Below are 25,917 nucleotides of genomic sequence, written 5' to 3' on the forward strand. Positions count from 1 at the left end.
ACATTTTCCATTTTCCATGCACGGTGACGTCATGTTGAAAGCACCGCATGGTCCATGGATCATGTGTTTTTAACTAATCGTCACTGTGTCTTGGTTACTTTAACTAATCTTCACTGTGTCTTGGTTCTTTCAAATTAATTTAAAATAAATTATAACCCGTTTTCTTATTTTTTTATTATCGAGCCGAAGTGTTCGTAGCCGCGGTTGGAAACAGAAGAGACCGACTTATTTCCATGCGGTCCTTACTGTCCCAACCAACGGCATTTTTTTACCGCTGGCTCTCCACTCCCCCGGTGCGTTCTGAAAACGAGTGAGTGGAGAGTTTCCGCGTTCAGCGCCATCTACCCGTCCGCATCCGCAACATCCGAAATAAATTTCGAATGCTGCAGATCCTGCCGCGCCACATCACTCCGCCCCCAGACGAAACCTAGGGGGTTTCGGCGACGGATCCCCGAACTTCGTTCGCCGTTAATCCACAAAGCGGACACGACGTTGCTTCGGGGCGCACACGGGTTTCAGCCTGGACAAAGAGGCCGCCTTTTTGTGACCACCGATCTCGAGCTGGAAGAAATGTTCTCCCCTCTCGAGAACGCGGTACGGGCCCTCATATGGAGGCTGCAGCGGCTTCCGGACGGCATCCGTCCTGATCAGCACGTGCGTGCACGTGTCCAGTTCCTTGGGCGAACAAGCAGGTATGGACGAGTGTCGAATGGGTGGTGGCGCTTTGATGCGTCGGAGATTGTCCCTCAGCAGACGCACCAACCCCGACTCCGTGAGACCCGATCTCTTGTCGAAGACCGGATCGCTTGGGAGTCTTGGGTTCTCCCCGTAAACCAGCTCCGCGGGGCTGGCAGCAAATTCCTCTCGGCGGGTTGTACGAAGGCCGAGTAGGACGAGAGGCAAGACTTGAGTCCAGGACGGGTCGTCGCGTGCCATAATGGCGGCTTTCAGCGTCCGGTGCCAACGTTCTAACATCCCATTGGACTGCGGGTGGTATGCAGTAGTCCGCTGGCGTTTAAAACCCAGGAGTTTGCCTAACTCGGAGAAAAGGGTGGACTCAAATTGCATTCCCTGGTCAGTGATGATCACTGCAGGGACGCCAAAGCGAGGTATCCACTCTCGGCAGAGGGCTTCGGCACAAGATTGCGCCGTAATGTCCTTCAGAGGTATTGCCTCAGGCCACCGCGTGAACCTGTCGATGATTGTGAGGCAATACTTGTAACCGTGCGAGTCTCGCAAAGGCCCTATTATGTCGAGGTGTATGGTGTGGAAACGCTTGGTAGTGCGGGGGAATGAGCCCACTTCTTTCCTTACATGCCTGGAGACTTTACACTTCTGGCATGCGATGCACTCTCTGGCCCAGGAATTGATATCCTTGTTCATGGAGGGCCAGAAGTATTTTCCGGTGACTAACCGGTTTGTTGTCCTGATGCCGGGGTGCGCCAAGTCGTGAACTGCGTGGAACACTTCCTTGCGAAATGTGGCCGGAATGTATGGCCGAGGTCCCTTTTCCGAGTCTTCGCAGCAGAGCGAGAGGTTTGAGCCGAAGATGGGCAACTCCCGAAATTTGTATTTGGGGTTGGACTTGAGGCTCTGAAGTGCTGCGTCATCCACTTGCACCTTGGCAATAGCCGAGAAATCGAGTGAGGCGGGGATGTTAACTTCGGAGACACGAGACAAAGCGTCAGCAACAATGTTGTCCTTCCCGGACACGTGCTGGATGTCTGACGTGAACTGGCTTATGAAGCTCAGGTGTCGAAGCTGACGAGGGGACGCTTTGTCGGGCTTCTGTTTCAAAGCGAACGTGAGAGGCTTATGGTCCGTGAACACTGTGAACGGCCTGCCTTCTAGGGAGAAACGGAAGTATTTGATGGACAGGTATGCGGCGAGCAGTTCGCGATCGTAGGTGCTGTAGTTCCGTTGAGCGGGATTCAACTGCTTCGAGAAGAAGCTCAACGGCTGCCAAACTTGGTCCACCTTTTGGTGAAGGGCAGCACCTACTGCGATGTCAGAGGCATCAACAAAAACGGCTAGGGGTGCATCTTGATGAGGAAATGCCAAAAGTGTAGCATCAGCCAGTTGCTGTCTGGATTTATTGAACGCGCAGACAGCCTCTTCAGACCACACAATCTCTCGTGTGTCTTTTGTTTTGGGGCCAGACAAGTACGCGTTCAAAACGGACTGGTGATGGGCGGCCTTGGGCAGGAAACGACGGTAAAAGTTTAGCATGCCCAAGAACCTCCTCAACTCCCTCACTGTTTTTGGACGCGGGAAGCTTGTGATTGCTTGCACCTTGTCTGGGTCGGGCTGTATTCCTTCAGAGGAAATGGAGTGGCCGAGGAATCTCACCTGTTTTTGAAGGAATTTGCACTTCTCAACGTTTAAGACTAAACCGGCCTCAAGGAGACGTTGAAAAATGCACTCGAGATGGGCTAAGTGCTCAGACTCAGTAGAAGAAGCGACCAAAACATCATCCAAATAGACGAAACAGAAATCGAGGTTTCGCAGGACTGAGTGAATGAACCTTTGAAAGGTTTGCGCCGCATTGCACAATCCGAAAGTCATTCGGGTGAACTCGAAGAGTCCAAAGGGTGTGCATATTGCCGTCTTTGGAATGTCTTCAGGAGCTACTGGGATTTGGTGGTATGCCTTGGCTAAGTCCAAGGTCGAAAAGATGCGGCAATTCGCGAGGTGATGCGCAAAGTCGTGGATGAGTGGAATCGGATATCGGTCAGGAACAGTCTGTGCGTTTAGCCTTCTGTAATCCCCACAGGGACGCCATTCGCCATTTGGCTTAGGGACCATATGTAAAGGGGAAGACCAACAGCTGTTTGAGGGCCTGCAGATACCCTGTTGAACAAGTTGTTCAAATTCTTTCCGCGCGATAGCCAGTTTCTGGGGTGGTAGAGGACGCACCTTTGAGAAAATCGGGGAACCAGTAGTATTTATGTGGTGCTGCACATTGTGCTTTACTGGTTTCGAGAGACTACACTCGGTAGTTATCTGGCTGAACTTTTGGAGGAGTGTCCGAACACGAGAGTCGGAGATGTCTTCCAAAAGAACGGAAAGGTTATTGTCAGCGTGAGATACCATTTGGCCCGACGAATTTAGTTTGGTTGTGGGGTCTATAAGGGACTTATGTTGCAAGTCCACCAGCAACCCATAGTGACACAAGAAGTCTGCGCCTAATATGGGGAAGCTGACATCCGCCAGGATGAACCGCCACGGAAACGTCCTACGCAAGCCGAGACTCACGTCCACTTGCCTGTACCCGTATGTATTGATGCGGGAGGAATTTGCTGCCGCCAGTTTGAGGGGTTGTGGGTATAGTCGATGATGCTGGGGTACGGGAAGAACCGAAACCTCCGCACCCGTGTCGACGAGGTAGTTGCGCCTGCTGAGGGGGTCGAAAATAGTTAGGCGACGTGGCGCTGCGCTCTGGGTGGCCGTCGCCAAGACCCCCCGCGGACCTAGTTTTTTGTGGTAGGCGCGAATTTGCAAGGTAGCGTACATCTTGTCGCTTTATCTCCGAAGTTACGATGATACCAGCAAATACCCTGGTCCGCAGGCTGTCTTGACGACCTGCTACCCGAACGTACACCTCCTGTACCTGATCGGCCGTTGCTGCCAGTTCCTCCAAGGAACCGGAGACGCAGGCTAGGATCGCCTGGGTGCCCTCCGGGAGCCGACGCAGCCAGAGCGACTTGATCAGGTCGTCGCCGATCTTGCTCCCACCCAATTGCCTCATTTCACGAAGCAATTGGCTGGGAGTTCGATCACCCAACGTTAAACCCGCCAGCAAGTGGTCTAATTTTGCCGACAGGCGCCTGATCAACTCGCTCTTGAGCTGAGCGTACGATGCCGACTTAACTACGTCGGACACCAGAAGTATGGACTCTTCGTCCAGGCCGACCACCGCGTAGTTGAAACGGGTCGCGTCCGATGTGATGCCGGACATTTGGAACTGCGCTTCCAAAACGGAGGAACGCGTACGGCGAGGGCGGTCACTTGTGGGTCCGATGGGCCTGCCGCGTCTTTATTGTCAAACGACATTTTTCCTACCGAGAAGTACGAGATTGTGATGCAGACGCGGTGAGTTTATACTGAAACGCGGTGAAATTTACACCGACACGGCAGGCCGTACCCACAAATGCACGCACGAACCGAGAAAAACGACGACCGAAGCGGACGCTCTCCAGCGCAGACCAAAAACACCGGGAAAACAGAGAACTCGCGATTCGAAACACCTCAACGCCGTCTCTTGCAGCGGCTTTAATTTTATTATCACTTTTTAATATAATGAATAATTCGTGCAAATATTGCACAACTAATGCTACAATACAATGGATAAAAATTATTACAGAGGTGAGATAAATATATTTAATAATTTCCAGCCGAGCTGGGGTCCTCCTTGACGGCGGCGCTGGTTAAAATTCGTCGGGCTGTAGCTGCGGCGTTGGCGGTGCTGGGGACGTCCGTTTGCTGCTTCACCACGTCACCATCACGTCGGGGTCACCACTTTAACTAATCGTCACTGTGTCTTGGTTACTTTAACTAATCTTCACTGTGTCTTGGTTCTTTCAAATTAATTTAAAATAAATTATAACCCGTTTTCTTATTTTTTTATTATCGAGCCGAAGTGTTCGTAGCCGCGGTTGGAAACAGAAGAGACCGACTTATTTCCATGCGGTCCTTACTGTCCCAACCAACGGCATTTTTTTACCGCTGGCTCTCCACTCCCCCGGTGCGTTCTGAAAACGAGTGAGTGGAGAGTTTCCGCGTTCAGCGCCATCTACCCGTCCGCATCCGCAACATCCGAAATAAATTTCGAATGCTGCAGATCCTGCCGCGCCACATGTTTGGTGACAATATCAAATAATTCTTGATCAATTAATGGGTCTGGAATTTCGGCTGAAATTATTTGATCGATTTCTTCAGGACGGATTCTATCTTTAAGCCAAACCAAAATGTGGGCATGAGGCAAACCTCGCTTTTGCCACTCTATCGTATACAGCCAACAACGTGTGATACCAAAAATTGAATATTTAACAATAAAATCAATTAAGGATTTCAATTTTTGTTTAAACACACGTGCAGTTAAATCATGACGATGAATGGCTTGTTGTCCTGGCAATAGTAAAGTTTGTATCTCTTCCCAATTCGGATTACATGTGAATGTAATAAATAAATCCGGTCGGCCGTAATGACGTACGTAAGTCATCGCATCTTGTATGTATTCCTGCATGTTCCGTGGACTGCCGATGTAGCTTGAAGGTAAAATGAAAGCATTACCGATGTCATTGGGATTTAAATTTCCATCGATGTTTCCAGCAACAGCATCTCGTAAGTGAATATATTCTTCCGATCGTAGTTTTGCCTGGTTGAGTCGAAGGAATCGCAAGCGTTCGCTTTCGACCTTAGCATACATATCAACAATGTATTGATGGAACAGCTGACGATATCGAAGGATATAATTGTCTTGATGTTGCCTAACCATTATTCGGTGTGCGTAGTAGTTCATTGAGCTAACTTTATTATTTCTGTAATCACCTAAAAAAATAAAAAATAAAATGCAATACGAAATTAAAATCTATACTTACAGTAAGGAAGTAAATAGATAATTGTCAAATTTACCGGTATTTGGATCATACTGTTTGATATTAAGGTGATATTCATCTTGTCCTTGCCAAAATATCAATGGATATTGTAGTGCGTCATATGAACGGTGTAGATCCGAAATCGTACTGACAGTGTTGTCTCGCCGTGTAATTTTTATAGATCTTTTGTCAACTGGATCACCAACCATGATAACAGCAACCTCATCAACAGTTGGAGCGTTGAATCTACCAGCATGTTCACCTAATGGTACTTTGTCGGCTTTTATGACGATTTGATAATTGTCATTTTGCAGTCGTGGCGAAACTCTTTTGATCAATTGAATTAGTTGATTGTGATCTTCTTTCCTCCCACCTTTTGACGGACGACTGCGCCAGTTACGAATAGCGGGCTTGCGCTATTCAAAACGATAAATTTTAAAAGTCTCTTCCGCGAGACTTGTTATTTGAAACGCCACTTTTATTAATTTAAAAGCACTTTATTATACTTCGAATAACACTAGTATTCTACTTAATACTATATCCCGGAACTAAGTATTACTTGACAATAACTTCATTACAAGAACCCGACTCTACTTTGATATAATATTAATACTTTTAGAAGAACTCCAGGAGAACTTCACTCGACTTTGATATAATGAGAAACTGTCTAATGTTAGGATGAGTTCTATATTTATAGTGTTTGGGACAAAGGATGCAAAATGCTGATAATGCATTTTGCATATTCTGTAATATGATATTTTAATTACGCGCTGATCTTCATTTGATCTAGTTTGTTTATAGATCGAATGAAGTCATCCATTGTTTGAAATGATGAAATAGTGATGACTCATCGTATTGAAGATACGAATTGGATATTGGAAAAGATAAGATGATGAGTCATATGAGATTGAACGGATCGATGTTTACATTAGTTAAGGGATGTTTACATATGAACTTAGGTTAGTGTTTACATTGGTTGAGGATGTTTATATATGAACTTAGGTTAGTGTTTACATTGGTTGAGGATGTTTATATATGATATGTTCTTATATTACTGATGATATGGACTGATGTCATCATCTGGATTATTGGTGAAGGTGACCTTGGGGTTAGGTACAAGTGTACTTGGTGTACTTATGTTAATGGGTGTAAGGTCCTGTGTAACTCCTCCCACCTTAAGTATATTGTTGTCCTCAACAATTTTTATTTTATTTAGTTCTATTTCTGATTCTATTTGTTTATTATTTTGTTTATTATTTGTGAATTTTATTTTTATATTATTTCTTTTGTAAAAACGAATTGCAATATATGATATGATTACTATGACAATGATTATTATAATTGATCCAAATGTTATTGTATTTCTTTTATTGTTATATTTTATTTCATTTATTTCTTTTAAGTTTTCTATATTGTTGATTTTTAATTTTTCAAAACTTATTACTTTTGTGAATCCCGTTAGATTTGTTATTGGATTTAATGTTAATATTTGTTGGAATTCTTTTATTTCATTACTGTATATTTTGTTAAGGATTTGTATTTTACATTGTTTGTATCTGATAATATAATGTCCGTTTAATTGGTAAGTTTTCTCGTTACAATTTTGTATAATTTTTCCGTTAATATTTGTTACATATAATAATCCTTTTTCTATTTCTATTACATTTGGTTTAATGTTAGCTGGAATTATGCAGTTTAGTTTATTACATTTTAATTTATTTTTTAATTGTTTTACAAGTTTTTCAGTTTGATAGTATTCTCCACTGTATAGTATGACATCGTTTATTCTTATGTTTAAGGTTTCATTATTTTTGTTAGGTATTTGTTTTACATAGTAGGATAATATTGGTTGAGTAAGTATAGGGATATTGATTACAAATATAATTATGTTTTGTTTAGCAAATACATTAATGGTTATTTCTTTAAGTTCGTCAAAGGAAATTTTTAGATCTGAAATTTCGTCTTTTGTTAAAATAGAACGCGACATTAGTCCTGTTCGCGCTGAATTAATGTTGTCTATTATTTTTTTCAATTTCATCCTTGATTGAGTCGAGATTTTGATTAAGTTGTATATTTATTAGTAATCTGTTTATTTGTTTATTTGAATTATTGACGTTTTCCGAGAGTTGTTTTAACATTTGATTTGATTGGTTAATATTGAGTGTTATTTTATTTATATTATTTTGAAATACGTTATTAATTTTAATTTGTTTATTCATGTTTTCTATTATAGCGTGGTTATTAGAATCGATTATTTTAAGGTGTTCTGTTATTTCTTCATAGTCATCGTTATCCATTAGGCCAAAGAGTAATTTGTATATGTTACCTATGGGGTTAATTATTCCTCGTTTTTGTCTGAGATTGGTAAATTTTAACAGTTTTAATTCACTTTTTATTGTTTCTATTGTATTTGTTATATGGGGATTTGTTTGGATTTCTGAAGTTATTTGATCTAATGCTATTTCGTATTCCGTTAGGTTAATTTTGTGATAGATACGTTTATAATTTTTGATTAATTGGACAGGGTCTTTCTTTATTAATAATATTCCAGATTGTGATTCTACTTTTTCTATGGTTATTTCGGCTTTAGTTAATGGGATGATGAGTAACAGCATTATGCAGATTGATTTTAATGAAAGGATCTGTAATTAAGGAAGAAGTTTTCCTTGAATTATTTCAAATATTATTCTTTTTCTAAGAATGGGGATGTCCTCTTGTGTGAAATTTATTGATTTATTTTTAGCTATGGTTTTTGCGAATGTGCATGCGAAAATTCCGCAATCATTACTGTTAGTTTGGTTTGGAATATTTTTCTCATTTATTATAGTAAAATCGGAAGTGTCTAAAGGTTTATTTAATTTATCCAATGATTCTTTTTCTAGGTATTCGCAGAGTAGTTTTGGGGTATTATTATCTGTTTCTCCCAATGAGTCATATATTTTTATTATTCGATTATTTAGATCTATGATAGCTAAAGTCCAATGGTTATTGTTTTTGTGTATAGGGATTAAAATGAGGTTGTAAGTGAATATATCAATTTTTCTTGTCCATCTCCTAACTGTGTTGTATCCTGAAGTTTTTAATGTTGGTAAGAAGAAGGTATTCATTACATGGATTTTGGGTAAATTAGGTTTGTTTGTGTTATCTTCTGCTATTAGGTTTAGATAGAAATTTATTATTTGGTCATTTAGCCAATTGTTGTTTGTTAGGGTATCGATGTCCTTTTTGGTTATATTTAAGTTAAATTTGGTTGTTACGATTGAATTATCTGTGTTTGTGTTTAGGGTATTTTCGATTACTTGTTCCTGTTCTGTTGTTAAATGTGTATTATATTTCTCTATTACTGGTATTTGTGTTTTATTAAATTTTTTCGTTCTTTTTATTCTGCTCGGATGAATTTTAGTTTGATGCTTGTTATGTTTAGTTTTGTTCGCGAAGATATTACCATTTTTGTCAAGAGTTACTTTTACTTTTCTGAACTTGGGTTTGTCTTTATGTCTTTCACTTTCGTAGTTTTTTATATATATTTCTCCATTTTCAATTTCTGGTTTAGGTTCTCTAGTTTTGTTATGATATTTTATCCATTTTCGTTTTTTATCGGTTATTATTTTGAGCAATTTAGATTTTTCAATATTTCCGTACTGTACATTCAAGGGTTTCGTTTCAATTGTGGAGTGTATTGTATTGTTGTAATATTCTACTGATTTTAATACTTGTTCACTAATGTTCAAGGATGGTTTTGTTTTAATTAAGGTTCTGATATGTTCCAGAAGGGTACTATGACATCTATTCATGTCGGAATTTCCTGTATGTGATTTAGGGGAAGTGAAATGTATTTCGATGTTTTCGGATTTCAGGTATTCTTTAATGTTTACCATATTGAATTCGTTGTCTGCAATTATTTTGAGGGGTTTACCTAAATTTGCGTTTCTTTCGCGTAGTAATTGAATAAAGGTTATGGCGTTTTTATCGGAAGTTTCTTTTACGTATAAGTGTTTGGAAAATTTATCTATGGTGGTAAAGAATAGTCGTTTTTTGATGGTAAATACATCTATGTGTATTATTTCGTTGATATCTGTTGGGGTTTCGGAAATTAGAAATTTTGGTTTTACAGGGTTTCGGTCGTATTTGATTTGGTTACATATGTCACAATTATTTATATATTTGGTTATTAGTTTGAGTATCCCATTATAGTAGAATTTGGTTTTGATTTCGGCATAGTTTTCTGTTATTCCACGGTGATTTGTATTCTCGTGTATTTCTCTAATTTTGTCGTAACATTGTTCTTCGTTGATTAAGTCAATTACAAGTTGGGTACATTTGATAAATTTTAGGTCGTTATTATTGGAATAAAGATTTATTATATTTTGTTGAACTACGTTCCATTGATGGTCGTTTAATTTGCAATATATACCTATGTGTCCTTTTTCAGGTATGTAACGTCGAAGTATATCTATTATAGCATTTTCTGAATTTATATCGTTCTGATCAATGAATATTCGTCTTCTTTTATTGACGATTTGAATTTCTTTTTGTTTTCTTTCTACAATTATTATTTGAGTTTTATATATATTTACTATTCCGTCTTTTATAGGGATATGGTCATGTTGGTCTTCTGTTCCAGAGTGTATGGTTGCAATATCGGATATCTGATCTATATCCATTTTCTCAATTGGACTATTTTCTGTTAATACGTTTATTTCAAATTTGTCGGCGTTTATTCTACTCAAAAAGTCAGCTACTTTGTTTTCTTTACCTTTAACGTATTCAATGTTAAAGTTGTATTCATTTAGTTTTATTTTCCATCGTTGTAGTTTAGAATTGGGTTCTTTTAGGTTACTGAGCCAAACGAGGGGCCTATGGTCTGTTTTAATATCGAATTTTACTCCGTATAGGTAAGGTCTGAAGTATTTTGTGGACCAAACGATTGCTAATAGTTCTTTTTCTATTGTACTATAGTTACGCTCATGTTCATTGAGTGTCCTACTTGCGTACGATATTGGATGTCCATTTTGTGAAAGGACGGCACCTATTGCCTTATTTGAAGCATCTGTTGTGAGAACGAATTTTTGTTTGAAATCGGGATATTTTAGGATGGGGTGATTTATTAAAAGTTCCTTCAATTTTTCGAAGGCTGCAACGTATTTTGGGTTTTCAATATTAATTTGGTTGTCTTTTTTCAGGGCGTCAGTAAGTGGTGATGCAATTTTTGCATAATTATTTATGAATTTTCTATAATAGCCAGTTATTCCCAAGAATGATTTTATTTCTTTTGTAGTTTTAGGGATTTTCAGATTTTTGATTATTTTAATTTTTTCAGGGTTTGGTTCTATTCCATCTGTTGTTAAAACGTGTCCTAGGTATTCTGTGGACTTTGCGAAGAATTTACATTTATTGATTTGTATTTTGAGTTTGTATTTTTCAAGGGTATTAAATATTTTTCTAATATTGAGTTCCATTTCCTGAAGGGAAGTGGCGAAAATTAGTATATCATCCAAGTATACTACACATATTTTATTCACATGTTCTCTAAGAACTTCGTTGATCATTCGCTGAAAGGTTGCAGGGGCGTTTTTCAAACCAAAGGGCATACGATTGAATTCGTAGTGTCCTTGGGGAGTAGAAAAGGCAGTTTTATGACGATCATGTTCGCTGATCTCAATTTGATGAAATCCTTTTGCTAGGTCAAGGGTTGTGAAATACTGGGCTTTCCCGAGTTTGTCAAATATGGATTCTATATTTGGAATTGGAAATTTGTCATCTATAGTTTCTTCGTTTAGTTTTCTATAGTCAATTACAATTCTCCATTTTTGTTTACCGGAGTTATCTAGTTTTTTTGGAACGACCCATATTGGTGCGTTATAGGGGGAATGTGATGGTTTTATAATGTTTTGTTTTAACATGTCGTTAATTTGATTTTCGACCTCTTTTTCATGGGCAGGTTGAAAACGATAGATTCTGGAATAAAGGGGTTTATTGGTTTTAGTAATGATTTCGTGTTTTGTTTGGGTTGTGCAACTAAGGTTTTGTCCTTCTCGATAGAATAGTGACTCATATTCGCTGAGTATTTTCTTGAGGATTATTGCCTCTTCGCTGTTCAATCCTTCAAACAATTGATCACGGGACTGGTTGGTTTCAATGTCGATTTGATAATTTATCTCATCAGGGATCGAATAATTGAATTTTAGTTTTTCACTATTAATTAACATTACACCTTCGCCTACATTAATTTGGGCGTTTAAGGGATGTAAAATGTTTTGACCAATAACGGCTTTGAATTCCTTATTCTGGAAATCCATTACGTGCCATAATATTTTATGGGATTGTGGTAAATTGAATTCCGTGGGCATGTTAGATTTAACTTTGTGTTGTACATTATAGGATCCACCTAATCCGTTTACAGAGATTGGGGTGTCTAGTGAAATTTTAGGGTTTTGTGGAAGACTATTTTTGTCAATACTGGAAATGGATGCACCTGTATCAATTAGTGTAGGTACAATTTGATTATCAATATGGAGATTGATTATTGGTAGGTAATTTCCGAGGCGATTACCTGAAAATCTGTATCCATTGGACTATTTTTGTCAATACTGGAAATGGATGCACCTGTATCAATTAGTGTAGGTACAATTTGATTATCAATATGGAGATTGATTATTGGTAGGTAATTTCCGAGGCGATTACCTAAAAATCTGTATCCATTGGTTCAATTGGATCTGGGTTTGGGTTATTGTGTCTGTATATATTAGAATTGTCTATTTCCATTCTGTTGTTGGAGTTGTAATTTCGGTTGTAATTGCGATTATAGTTTTGATTGTAATTATTATTATTATTATTATTTCGATCACGGTAGTGGTTACTGTTATTATATTGTCTGTTATTGTTATTATTATTGGATCTGTGATTGTTATATCTGTTTGTTTGATACTTGTTAGTATTTGAATTTGAATTTGAGTTGAAGTTATTACGGAAATTATTATTGTGATTATTACTGTTATTTTTGTATTTATTATTATAATTACTGTTGTCAATATTTTGTTCAATTTCGCGCAATAAGTTATAAGCTTGGTTAAGCGTTTCGCAATTTCTCGTCTCAATCAAGTATGATTTGAATTCTGGTAAAAGGGATTTGAATTTATTCAGGACCAAATTTTCGTTTCTGATTGGGTTAAATTCGGAATGGGATTCCCTTTGAGGATCTTGTACATATTTAGTATTTATTCTATTTAATAGTTTATTTAATTTATAATATGTGTCCTCTATATTTCTAGAACTTACTTTATGTATTCGGTTTACAATTGTAGAATATGTTTCGTGGACTCCAAATGTTGATAGAAGAATGTTTTTGACGGTGTTCCATGTTGGGTTAGGTAATTTTTGGACTACGTGTCTGGCTTCGCCTTGCAGTTTGTAGAGTATTAGTCTCAAGATGTACGACTGTTGATCACCAGGCTGGACAAGTTGTAGTAAGGATGTGGCTTCCTCAAGCCATGTTGTTAAAGAGTATTCTCTGTTGTTTCCGGTGTATGTGGGAAGTTTTCTCGCTTCCTTGATGAGTTCTCCAAAGTCGAGTGGTAGAGGGATTTGTTCAACCATTTTGTTGTGTTATATTTGTTATTTTGATTTGTATTATAATTCACTGTTTTCACTGTTTATTATATATATAGTATTTTGTATGCTCCCTTCGCCTGAATTTTCTCCAGACTACTTATGGAGTTTAGCACAATAGGGACTATATATTTTTGTGTTAGCCAGTCGAATTTTCTTCGAGTGGTTGATAGTAGTTCAATTTTCTTGAACTAGTTTTTATTATATTATTCGAATTTTCTCCGAATAATGTGGGTTTTAGTGATAGTTCAATTTTCTTGAACTATTGTTGTTAGGTTATTCGAATTTTCTTCGAATAACTGTAGGTTACGAGTCGAAAAGGGGTTTCCTCCCACCTTTTGACGGACGACTGCGCCAGTTACGAATAGCGGGCTTGCGCTATTCAAAACGATAAATTTTAAAAGTCTCTTCCGCGAGACTTGTTATTTGAAACGCCACTTTTATTAATTTAAAAGCACTTTATTATACTTCGAATAACACTAGTATTCTACTTAATACTATATCCCGGAACTAAGTATTACTTGACAATAACTTCATTACAAGAACCCGACTCTACTTTGATATAATATTAATACTTTTAGAAGAACTCCAGGAGAACTTCACTCGACTTTGATATAATGAGAAACTGTCTAATGTTAGGATGAGTTCTATATTTATAGTGTTTGGGACAAAGGATGCAAAATGCTGATAATGCATTTTGCATATTCTGTAATATGATATTTTAATTACGCGCTGATCTTCATTTGATCTAGTTTGTTTATAGATCGAATGAAGTCATCCATTGTTTGAAATGATGAAATAGTGATGACTCATCGTATTGAAGATACGAATTGGATATTGGAAAAGATAAGATGATGAGTCATATGAGATTGAACGGATCGATGTTTACATTGGTTGAGGATGTTTATATATGAACTTAGGTTAGTGTTTACATTGGTTGAGGATGTTTATATATGATATGTTCTTATATTACTGATGATATGGACTGATGTCATCATCTGGATTATTGGTGAAGGTGACCTTGGGGTTAGGTACAAGTGTACTTGGTGTACTTATGTTAATGGGTGTAAGGTCCTGTGTAACTCGCGCGACGTGTTCCAGTCCTTACCTATCGTAATGATTCTTTAGCTATCCGGTGGTATAATTGAATTTTGGGTGGGAATGATAGATATATAGCTACAATAAGAAACTGTATCACTCGATTTTGTTATCATTCTTTTTTTGGAAAGCGTCCTATGGAAGTAATTTTAAAGACCTTATTCACGTCAAAAATGTGAAAAAGTGAAATTGCGCGCAAGTTTTATGTTAATATTATTCAACATATAAAAAAAAATAACAAAACAGAAGTCACAAATGAAACACTGGTTTGACACACTTTAATTAATTTATTTCTTAGGAAATTAACGGTCTTAAGATTGATCTAGTTGAATTCTAACCAAGATCCAAGAGAATCCAAAATGTGCTGAAAATGTCTAAAATGCATTTTCTGAATTATGAAAATATTAAACTTGCAGACTAAACATCTGCCAGTCTGGAATGTTGCGACTTGAGAAATAATTTTGGTTGGGTCAGGTGTTTCAGGTAACCTAACTCGTACTGTACTACTACCTTAAAAGTTTAAAAAGTTGGTCATAAAACAAAATATTACGTGAAATAGAATTTAGTGTACTTTCAATTATCTCCCTTTGTATTGCCTCTCTGTATTGTTGTGGTATTGAAATTTTTATTAATGATAATTTGTTGACTAAGGTTTTTAATAACATCGTTATCCTTTTCAATAGTTTTCAAATGGTACTCGATATTTTGTCTGTCATTGCCGTCCATAATAACAAACATCCATTTTAGTTTTGTTCCAATCAAGTTTATTTGTGTCGGTTTGTAAAAAGGATCTGTTTGGGCATTATTATCTTGACTTTGGATGTCATACGTCTAATTTGTGTCAATAGGAAAAGAGTCATCTAAATAGACTATGTTGATTGAGAACTTCGGTGTTAATTGTGTGTACTATTATGTCTGTGCTCGCTACGTGTGCATTCGCCAATTTGATTTCAACGTAACCAGCTTGTTCGTTGATCTCATGTAAGTTTAGGTACCCTATAATTGGACACGCCAGTCGTAGTATAAATATTGTCACTAATATCTGAAAATTCATAAAAATAATTTTGCTTAAATAATTTCTAATATCATTTGTTGTCCTGGGAATTACTAGTACTGGCGATTACTACTGGTATATTTTGCAAACATACAACTGAAAACCTCACAATCACTTTCGTTGTTTTGTTGGAGAAAGTTCACAACATTCTCCTTCGGGAATATCTCGCTCCCACGGTTCCTATTTCTTCTCTACTCTACTCTCTACTTCTACTGTACTCTTGGTTGCCCCAAAGAATTGAAATATCTTATTGTTTTCTGTTTTAGATACACTGATGAGCCTGATTAACATGGACCGGAACCAAAATGGTTTCATATGAAAATATATCTACGTTCCTGATCCATCAGCAAACTGCACTGTAACATGAATGCAAAAGTCGTGGAACGAAAAAAGTGTTCATTGCGTAAATTGTGTGCATCCCTTCAATATTACTTTGGTCATTGTGTTCTATATAAAAGTTTATGATATATTATAATATTATCGTTTGACCATTCCTACTACCGAATTTGGTAATGAGAACTTCATGATTCGTGTTTTTGATTATTGGCTTTTACTCTTCTGTAGGAAGTTTTTCGCTCTTCTCATGGAGAGCTGCAAACTTGGGCTGCCTTTCTATACTTATTGGGTGTACATTGCTTAACTTGGCCCTTCTATTATATATCTTGGGAGATGTTTCTGCCGAATCGCTTTGTAATTCTTAATAAACTAACGTTCATGTTTCTTCATAACTTTTAATTTTTTTTATAGTATTCGGCTCTAGTACACTTACGAACTCAATGGAATGCATAAAGCTTGCCCAAAGTCGGAAAATCCCTTATATCTTCCACGGATTCTTCATAAATGCGTAGGGTTTCGTTTTCGAATTTTCGCATGGCGATGCGAGTTACGATGGGATTCCAATCCTGAGTAGCGAACCCCAGATCCTGCAATCAAGCAAGACAGTTGCGGTGGTATACATTGACATCATGTCATTTGCGGAACTGTAGTCCAACTTTCTGATATCAATTATGGCGTCTAGATATTCTGATGCTGCTTACCCGTTGCAAATCGTTCCTCGAGGATGATTAGTGCTGCCTCGTGATTGATGCGACTTAAGTGAAGGTGGGTCACCGCATCCTTTGCAGCCCTTTGTAAATATCCCAGCACATACTGAATTTTTCTTATATTGCCCAAGGACGGATTATTGTGAATCACAGCTCTAAATAATTCGATGAATTGACCCCATTTTTTACTTTGTGCAATAAAAAAGGGAATTCGAATCGGTGCCACAAACTGGCATGCCAACGCCGTGTGGACCTTCTTGAATGATTCCTTCTCCTGAGGATGTTCCAGCAAGGCATTGTGCCTGGCCCTTTCTGATCAACGTCTTCATCGCTACGAATTTCGACTCCATCTCCTCATGGATGTCGAAGTATGAGTATATGAGTATAAGTTAAGCAGTGTCCGTACTAATTTTTCGTGGTTTGCAGAATAGCTCGGAATAATCTGCTGGAGTTTTCTTCTGAGGTCTTCCGAGCTGTTCCGACTTTTTTGTAATTTTTGGAGGACTCGAATCATTTCACTATTTCTCCTTTTTTCTTTAGACTCATTTTGGAGACTGAGAATCTAGGATGTTTTGAAGGATAAGTTGATAAGAAAGGGATTGGAAATGAATAACTCTTGGACTCTGTGCGAGTTGCGGTTTCTAATCGTAGGCACGATGGACCAAATGTTAAAACTTAGTAGCCGACCACTCCAGTCTGGTCTATTAAGTTATGGAAGGGTAATATCTTCAATGATTTTAGAAGATAGTTACGCTTCTTAGGATATGAGGGTGTTGGAGATTATTCATTGAAACCCGTGTGGTAGTTAAACGAATTCACTTCTCCTACTGTCCGAATTTATATTAACTTACTATATATATACAATTTTGCACAGTTTAATTAGTACATTCAATCTTCGTACAAACATCAATATCCCAAGTAGCACGGGAATCAGCTTACATGAATAACAAAAGAGCCGGCTCATATTCCGAAAGGGTAGATTTTAGATTATTTACAATGCAGACCTGACTGGTTCATAACTAATTTGTGCCATCGCAGTTTCTATTACCAGGGATGCAGAAAAAAAATGACATGAGAAAAATTGTATCGAGTTTTGTGGGAGTATATAAATACAATTGCTTGATGATATTCAACGATTCTTACAATAATGCAAATAAGATGATTATTATTATCCTAATTTGTTTATGATTATTGCTATCTTAGCCTATTTTTGTCAAATAGATTTAACAAATGAAAAAATTGACTATTGAGACTATTGATATCTAACACTTAGATAACGTAAACGATATCTGCTTGCTTTCTCACCGAGTTATGGACTTTGCGTGAATAACTTTGGATGCTGAACAGAAATCAGAAGAGTCGGGGTGGCAGGTAATTAATTCTATCTGCATCGATGGACAGAATATTGAAGGCTTGAAATATGTGTTCAGGCGCGGTGTTTATATTAATGGTGGAATTTAATTCGATGTCTTTAAATGTATAAATAGCGTTTAACTTTCCTTAATTTAATAGCATTCTGCTCATCACCAAGTTACTCTCTGTGTTATGTAACAGCAGCTTAATGACAATGCTGTTCCAAGTTCCCTGGACTGTTGTTTTCAAGTGAAGGATTAAGCTGGTATAGAAATTACGTCTATTTCTATTGTATAAACAAGCAATAATTATGCCGCAAATTAAACTGTCGATGATTTTGGGTTCTCGTGGTCAACTCGTCAAACTCTTGTTGATCGGTACCCCCAGTATGTAGGACATCTGATACGACTACCATACATTATTGCCAAGGTGGAGTGATTATCTATCATTAATGAAATTCGATAACTTATTTCAACGAGTACAACTTTATTTAAAATGTATGAGCGGCACGTGTATTGTCAGCGGGTGTTTAACGTCAGCACTTCTCACATTTTCGAAACAGCTCTACCATCTCTCGTGTCGAGAATTTTATTGGTTGGTATATACTGCCCAATCGCTACAAGTATGTAGGACCCTCACTGGATGCGGTTAAATTAAAAGACTTAGTTTTGGAATTAACATAGAACGGAATACCATTTAATATTCACAACTCCGTTACAACTCCAAATATAATAAAGTATGCAATAACTACGCTAGCTAGTTGACTACTCCAATTCGACTGCTATGTTGCTAACCGAATAAGCGCCCCTGGTGGTGAGAATTTTTTACACTTGAAGTGAGGTGCGTTTGAGTCGCTACAAGTACATTTCGACGGAGCCACCTCTTAGTCAAACCGGTGAAAACTTATGCATACATCTGGTACATTGTCACGAATATACATATATACATATATTGGAAACGCAATTATTATCTTCATTGTAAACAAACAAACATGAAACTTGTGTATTCAGTGAATACACAAGTTCCAAGTGAAGGACAAAAATGGAACCAGCCATCGCATCTCACGGAAAAATTCTGAATTATTAATCAGTACCCTTGGTATAATATGTTCGTTCAAATACCTGCCTTGCTAAATAGGTTGAAAATACTATTATAAATATTTTCTAAAAAAAAAAACAAGCGTAGGGAGGTGAGGAGACAAGTTAATTGTGTAAGCAAAACAAAAAGGAGGAAAAAGGAAAACCAGTCTTAGCTGAAAAAGGAAAAACAGTTAATCCTCAATTAGTGTTTGATGAAACAAACGGAAAAAATGCACAACACACTTACATTCAAATATGAAAATAGATAAATGATATCTAGTCAAGGTTAAGGAAAATACACCAATTGCACTGCACTTAATTTAGGGAAATTCAGGGACGTAGGCACCGCGTGAAACAATATAAATAGAGATCAAACGCGACGGAGGCCAAAAGGAAAGTTAACTTGAAACGAAAATTAATAACAACAAACTGACGAAGAAATGAATTCAAAAACACGAGAAACGAATTTAAGTACCACAGGTAGAGAACGAAAAAAGAACCGAAAACGGAAAAGGGGAGAAGTTAACAAATGAAAGACGAGAGGATCAAGTGATCTATCCTGTGGCCGCGAATAAACTAAGAAAATATCAGGAAACAAAGCCCCATGTAACTGCAACTGCGCATTATCTTTAGCGAAAAAGAAAGAAGTGCGCAATAGGTTGCAGATAAAGCATTTTAACACATAGGGATTGTTTGTTTAGGACAGAAAAAGGGGGGAATTTAATTAATTAAATTAAATTAAAGAAGGCTTCGGGATACCTCGGGCTCGAGGTATGCCTACCGACATGGTCGGTCAATGGTACTTATAAGGGAATGGGAATATATCAGGTTGTCCACAAAGTTTTCGCACAAATCAAAGACAGAATTCAGCAGATAAGTTTATAAAAACCTTTAATTATTTAATCTAATATATAATTGCCTCCATTAGATACGACTTCCCTCCATCTATCGGGCAACTTCAAAATCCCCCCTCTATAAAACTCTTCCCCCTTCCCCTCAAAGTACGTGCGAAGTGCACTTTGGAGGTCAGCTTCAGAAGTCATTTTTTTACCATCCAGAAAATGTTGGAGGGACCTGAACAAATGGTAATCAGAAGGAGCAAGGTCGGGACTATACGCAGGATGACTCAAAACTTCCCAGCCAAGCTCACTCAATTTTCGCTGAGTAGTTAAAGATGTATGCGGCCGGGCGTTATCATGATGAAAGACAATATTTCGCCTGTTGACCAATGCTGGTCGTTTCGAACGTAGCTGGGTGTTTAATCTGTCGAGCTGCTCGCAGTACTTATCGGCGGTAATGGTCTCGTTTGGTCCCAAAAGCTCGTAGTGTATGGGGCCACGAACGTCCCACCATATACTGAGCATTCGCTTCTGCTGATGAATAGACGGCTTTGCTACCGATGGACCCGGTTGATCTCGATGAGTGTAGGCTCGTTTCTTCGCTACGTTTTCGTACACAATCCATTTCTCATCGCCAGTTACCAATCGATTCAAAAAAGGGTCGTTTTCGTTCCGTAAAAGGTTAGCGGAGCAAATTCTCACTCTATCGGCCAGATTTCGCTCAGTCAGTTCGTGCGGTACCCACTTTGTGCTCTTCAAAACATATCCAAGACGCGTAATGGCTACTGCTACTCCTGATTTTGATACACCGAGATCCTCTGCAAGCACACGTGTCGAAAGAAAAGGATTCGCTTCCAGTTTGTTGCGCAGGATATCGTCGTCAATCGTATAGGGTCTTCCTGAGCGAGGTTCATCTTCAAGTGTCAGGTCTCCGCTGTAGAATTTTTCGAACCAATCGTAAACTGTCCTGCGCTTTACCTTTCCTTCACCGAATACCTTCGACAAATTTTCAATCGCCTTCGGCACCTTCGTCCCCATTTGAAACTCCTACAAAAAGCTCATTAAGCCTGTTAATTTTCCTCGAATAGTATTCGTCAGTTTTACGCGAAGGGCCATCCTTCTTATAATTTCTTTCTATGATTTCTCCTTCTTTCGCGATGTCCTGCTGGTGTTTTAGTAATACTTCCGCCATTTCTCCGCTATTTTTGAGGGTTCGATTGACCTCTCGTTTATCCGGCTCGACGGACCATTTGTTGGTTAGCTTATAGAACGACCGCTCCAGTCGCTGTATAATCTTACTTAAGGAAAGCGATAGGATCCAATTGTAGTAGGATCAAATCACTTGTGGGTAAAGGGAGTGAGGAACCTTTGTGTAAATATTTGAATTATAGAAAAGACTGTTGTTTCTATATCAACGTTATAATCTCACTGATTTTTCTTAAGCTAACAAAGTGTATTTATACATAAATAATCTTAATATTAACTGTGTGAAAAATAGATAATGTTTACATTGCAAATTTACATGGCATGTGCATTGATTTTGATGGGGTCAGCTATTGATTGAAGAAAAAATTGAACGATCGATCCAATTACATTAAATTACATTTGGATCGGAACGTTATGATAAATTGAAATATGCTAACTTTAATTTTTTTCTAGACGAAATGTGAAACCGGAATGTTGCAATTGATTTTAGTATATTTGAAAATTTATCGATTAAATTTTGAATATGATTATTTTATATTGATATTATAAAATATTGGTACAATGTTGAATGGATTCAACATATTGGGGGCCGGGCAATGAGCTCTTCAAATCGTTCAGATAGCGGCACGTCGTCTTGTACTTCCTCTGTTTCCTTTTCGTTTGATGATTGTGGACTCGGCCTTATACTGAATCGTCTTTTAATCAGGAGGTATAGGAACAGCATAACCGCTGCCACTAATAGCACACTTGTAGCAATTGTGATGAGGTTCTGGTGATGAATTTTTTCCAGAAGGACCTCGTGCGATGTTTTATTTCGTGTCGGTAGCTCAAAACTTGCATCCGCAACTTTCATTATGATCGTATCGTCGACGGGATGACTAGTGAAATTCTTTGAAGTTAACCATGGAACCTCCTTCATATACGTTTGCGTAACCTTCTTCGTTTTCGTGGTGCTCGATTGTAGATTCATGCCCTCGACTGTTGTAAGGCAACCTCCTGCTGTTTTTATTATGCCGACATCCTTCAGTAGAACTTCGAATCTTTCGCCAGCGCAGGAAATCGAGGCCGTTATTGGCTGAATTGTAGTGAAAAGCCAGGTATTCGGCGCTGTCAGCTCACTCCATTGCGTTTCATTGACTATCGTTGGCAGTAGCGGACACCTGGATTTGCCCGGTCGGTTGTAAACTTCATCTATAATGCAATTAGGAAAACGATTAATGTTCTTTGTCAAGGTAGGTGAACAAAGGTAAACTTCTTCGATGATTTCGCAGGAGTCAAGTCCCTCTTTATCCAGCTCGAAATACGCTTCTTGTTTAAAATTTACGGCAACTAACGATGTGGAACTTCGAGGAAAAAGGAACTGGTTCGGTTGCAACCTTTGCGGAACCGCTGTGACGTGAAGAAGCTCATAGCTGTGGACCTCTACAATATAAAAGTACCCATATACAATGATGTCCTCTTGGGTACGAATAAGATCGGTTCGGCTTTGAGGTCTTTTGTAAATAGTGAACTGTGGTCCAATTTGTGTTGAGACCTCGCTGATCGTCTTCGTCACCATCGCCATAGTCATGAAGCTAAGTATGTTACCATGTCCATAGAGGCAGTCAATAAATTTTGAATATTTGTCCGCCAACTCGTCGTAGTAATTTATAGCAGCCAAATAGGCTGATATCACCTGTACGCCTATAGCCGCATGGTCCACCTTCGAGAACCATTTTTTCATTGAGTTTACAGAATCTATGACCTCTGCTTGTTTCTTGCTAAATTCGCTCAGCTTTTGAGTGCTGTCATGATTGTTCCGAAGACTCCTTTTCTGTTTCGTTTTAGAACTCTTGGAATATCTGTTAATTCGTCGATTTGCCTGGTGAGTTCCTTGCGCTTGGAAGTTAAATGTCGTAGTAATACGTCGCAATGAGTGGACTGAAGTAAATCTTGGATCATCTGGCACATCTCCTGGCTCTTGTTCAAAGTAGAAGCTATCCTGGCTAGGTCTTGGTTGACGTTTTTCAGAGGAAGATCGACTTCTAGTCTCAGTTTTCCTCTAATGATTTTTGCTGGTTGTAGTTTCTCAACGTAGTATCCAGCTTGAGGTTTCCAGATTTTATAATACTCTGTGGATGTATCCTGGGTGAAAGCCGTTGCGAAGGTAAAAAATAGAATGGCGATGTTTAGCAGTGCCTTCGCCCAAGTGCATGGTGCTATTTTGGGTTTTTTCACTCGTCTCGGATTCCGGTTAGCAGTTGATGGGGACGTTGGTTTTGGAGGATTGTTAGCTCTTCGCGGAACAGGTGGACGTTTTCTGATGGTGGTTGCTGGTTTGTTGCTGATGGACGGTCCTGGAGTGGGTTCTGCAGGAATGTCATCTGGTAACGGACAAAGGTTAACGATACCAATTTGTTTACACTTGTTACCATGGTATCGTATAGTGACCACTCGCACCTTCCCATCTTGTCCTGGGTGTACCTCTAAAATGCGAGCCAACGGTCATTTCGTGGGAGGAGTTTCTCTTTCTCGGATTAATACCATTTGACCGCATCGTAAGTTAGGTGATTCTGCTATCCATTTGTCCCTCTTTTGAAGAAGATGAATATATTCGTAGACCCACCGTTTCCAGAATATCTGATTAATTTTTTTTAACTGTTGCCAGCGATCATCTAGTGATTCATTCGTTATGTCGACTTCTGGAAGGGCCATCAGTGGTCTGCTAACCAAAAAATGTGCCGGCGTCAACGCTTCTAAATCGTCTGGGCTGTTCGATAGTGGTGCAAGTGGTCTCGAGTTGAGACATGCTTCTATCTGGCATAGAATTGTTGAGAATTCTTCAAAAGTTGGCACGATTCTACATTCGTCGAACACACCTTTTATATGCCTCTTTGCAGATTTCACGCCGGCTTCCCATAGCCCCCCGAAATGAGGAGTGGCTACGGGGATAAATTTCCAGCTAACGCCATCCTTTGCTGTTATACGAGCGATCTCGTTCGAACTTCTTTCGATGGCTTCAGCCATCTCCTGATCGATATACTTGCTGGTTCCAGTGAAATTTGTGCCATGGTCGCTATATATTTCTTTGCATAGACCTCGTCTGCTGATGAACCTTTTGAATGCAGCTAAAAAGGCCTCAGTAGACAGGTCACTAACTAATTCCAAATGTATGGCCTTGGTGACCATGCATATAAACAGGCAAATGTATCCTTTTAGGGTTGCAGTGGATCGTCCTTTAGACATGCGTGTTCTAAAGGGTCCAGCAAAGTCGACTCCACAGTGCATAAATGGATGGGCTGGATTGATACGAACTGCTGGATAGTCACCCATCAGCTGAGTAGCTGGTTTACTGTTTTGTTTAAGGCAGGTCAGACATCGGTGTAGTTCATGTCGAATACTTTTTTTGTCATTTATGAGCCAGTACCGTATCCGTAGGTATTGACGAACCATATTGACGGTACCATGCATTGTCCTTTCGTGAGCTTCTCGAATTAGTAAATGGGTGACATGATGACTGGGCGGCAAAAGGATCGAATGTCGGTAGTCATTGTTTACATTCGCGTTGCGAAGCCTGCCCCCCACCCGTAGAATTCCATCGCGGTCGATGAACGGATTAAGACTTCTCAGCCTCTTCTTTAGAGGTTTCCCTTTCGTAATATCGTCGATTTCGTCCGAGAACTCCTTTTGTTGAATGATTCGTAGGATTCTCAACCGACTTTGCTCATATTCGTCTGCCAATATGGCTCCTTTGAATTTCGTCGTAAATCTCGTGCAATACGCTGTGATTCTAACCAGTTTGGCGAAATTGGAGTAGCATGTTAGAAAGTCGTCGTCCATTGTAATTCCAGAAAAGCTGAGCAGTTCAACCGGTGGTTGATTTTGCGAAAGCCATGTCGGACCTTCCCACCATAGCTTGTGTGTTTTTAGTTCTTGCGCTTTGATGCCTCTTGAGGCGCAATCAGCAGGATTTTCTTTTGATCTAATGTAGCTCCATTTCCAAGAACTCTTGCTAAGAAGTCTTATTTTGCTCACTCGGTTAGCTACATAATTTTCCAGTTTTACCAACTCCTTCTGCAGCCATGCAAGAACAATCTGAGAATCGCACCAACAATATACTGGAACGCCCTCGAGAGATAAGGTAGTAATTGTCAACTCCATAAGCTTGGCTAGTTCTTCCGCCCCGTTGAGCTCTCTCTTTGGTTGCGTTGTATTTGAATTTAGTGGTGTTACTCTAGTCTTCGCCCATAAAAGGTTAGTAGTCCTTTTCCCATTGGTATGACGTGTCTTAAAGTATACGACCGCTGCGTATGCGACTTCTGATGCGTCGCAGAAACCATGCAATTCGACTGTATCCTCAATGGAGTAACCAGTCCAACGTGGGATACAAATCGATGGTAAAACTGAAAGCTCATCCTTTATCTGCCTCCATTCCGTCAGGATATCATCAGAAGGAACCTCGTCCCAGCCGATTCCGGTTTGCCAGACTCGCTGCATTAAAATTTTCGCTCTTATTGTAAATGGGGCTAGCCATTGGGATGGATCATATATTGAGGCGATATTGGACAAAAGCTGTCTCTTTGTTATTTTTTCGGATTCGCTGAATTTAAGTGGTTTAAATTTCAAAATATCGTCTGCTGGATACCACTGTATGCCCAATGTGTTAACGGTCTGATTATTCGATATTTCGCAAATACCGTCTTCCCGTAATTCAACCGGTATGTTTTCTAATAACTCCTTATCGTTCGTTGCCCACTGACGAAGGTTGAAACCACCAGCTTTTAACAAGGCTAGCATTTCTTCTTGCAATTTCATTGCCTCTTCTTTTGTTCTTGCGCCTGTCATGACATTATCTACATAGCAGTTTTCTTTTAAACGTTTTGCTGCTAATGGGAACCTATGGGCTTCGTCAATCGCAAGTTGAAGCATCGATCTAATCGTTAGGAACGATGAGGAAGTATTTCCGAATATGAGGACCATTATTATGTACTCACGGATTGGGCCGAATTCATCTGGCTTCCAAAAGATCCGTTGGAAGTTATAATATTCGGGAAGTAGGCC

General features: G+C 38.9%; 2 protein-coding genes across 2 annotated transcripts in view; one reads left to right on the top strand and one right to left on the bottom strand.

Annotated features, from left to right (window-relative positions):
* LOC119653739 (cyclin-dependent kinase 2-associated protein 1-like) overlaps nt 1-25,917 on the top strand; it is a 217,374-nt gene that overhangs the window by 46,586 nt on the left and 144,871 nt on the right. The window lies entirely within an intron of this gene.
* On the bottom strand, nt 12,282-13,193 carry LOC119653932 (GATA zinc finger domain-containing protein 15-like). The gene has a single exon (XM_038059092.1). The coding sequence runs from the start codon at nt 13,191-13,193 to the stop codon at nt 12,282-12,284; it is 912 nt and encodes a 303-aa protein (XP_037915020.1).

This window comes from Hermetia illucens, chromosome 4 (genome assembly GCF_905115235.1).
Source record: "Hermetia illucens chromosome 4, iHerIll2.2.curated.20191125, whole genome shotgun sequence".
NCBI lineage: Eukaryota > Metazoa > Arthropoda > Insecta > Diptera > Stratiomyidae > Hermetia > Hermetia illucens.

Excerpts from the sequence above, each read along its gene's own strand:
- LOC119653932 (XM_038059092.1), bottom strand. The coding sequence starts at position 13,193 with ATGGTTGAACAAATCCCTCTACCACTCGACTTTGGAGAACTCATCAAG.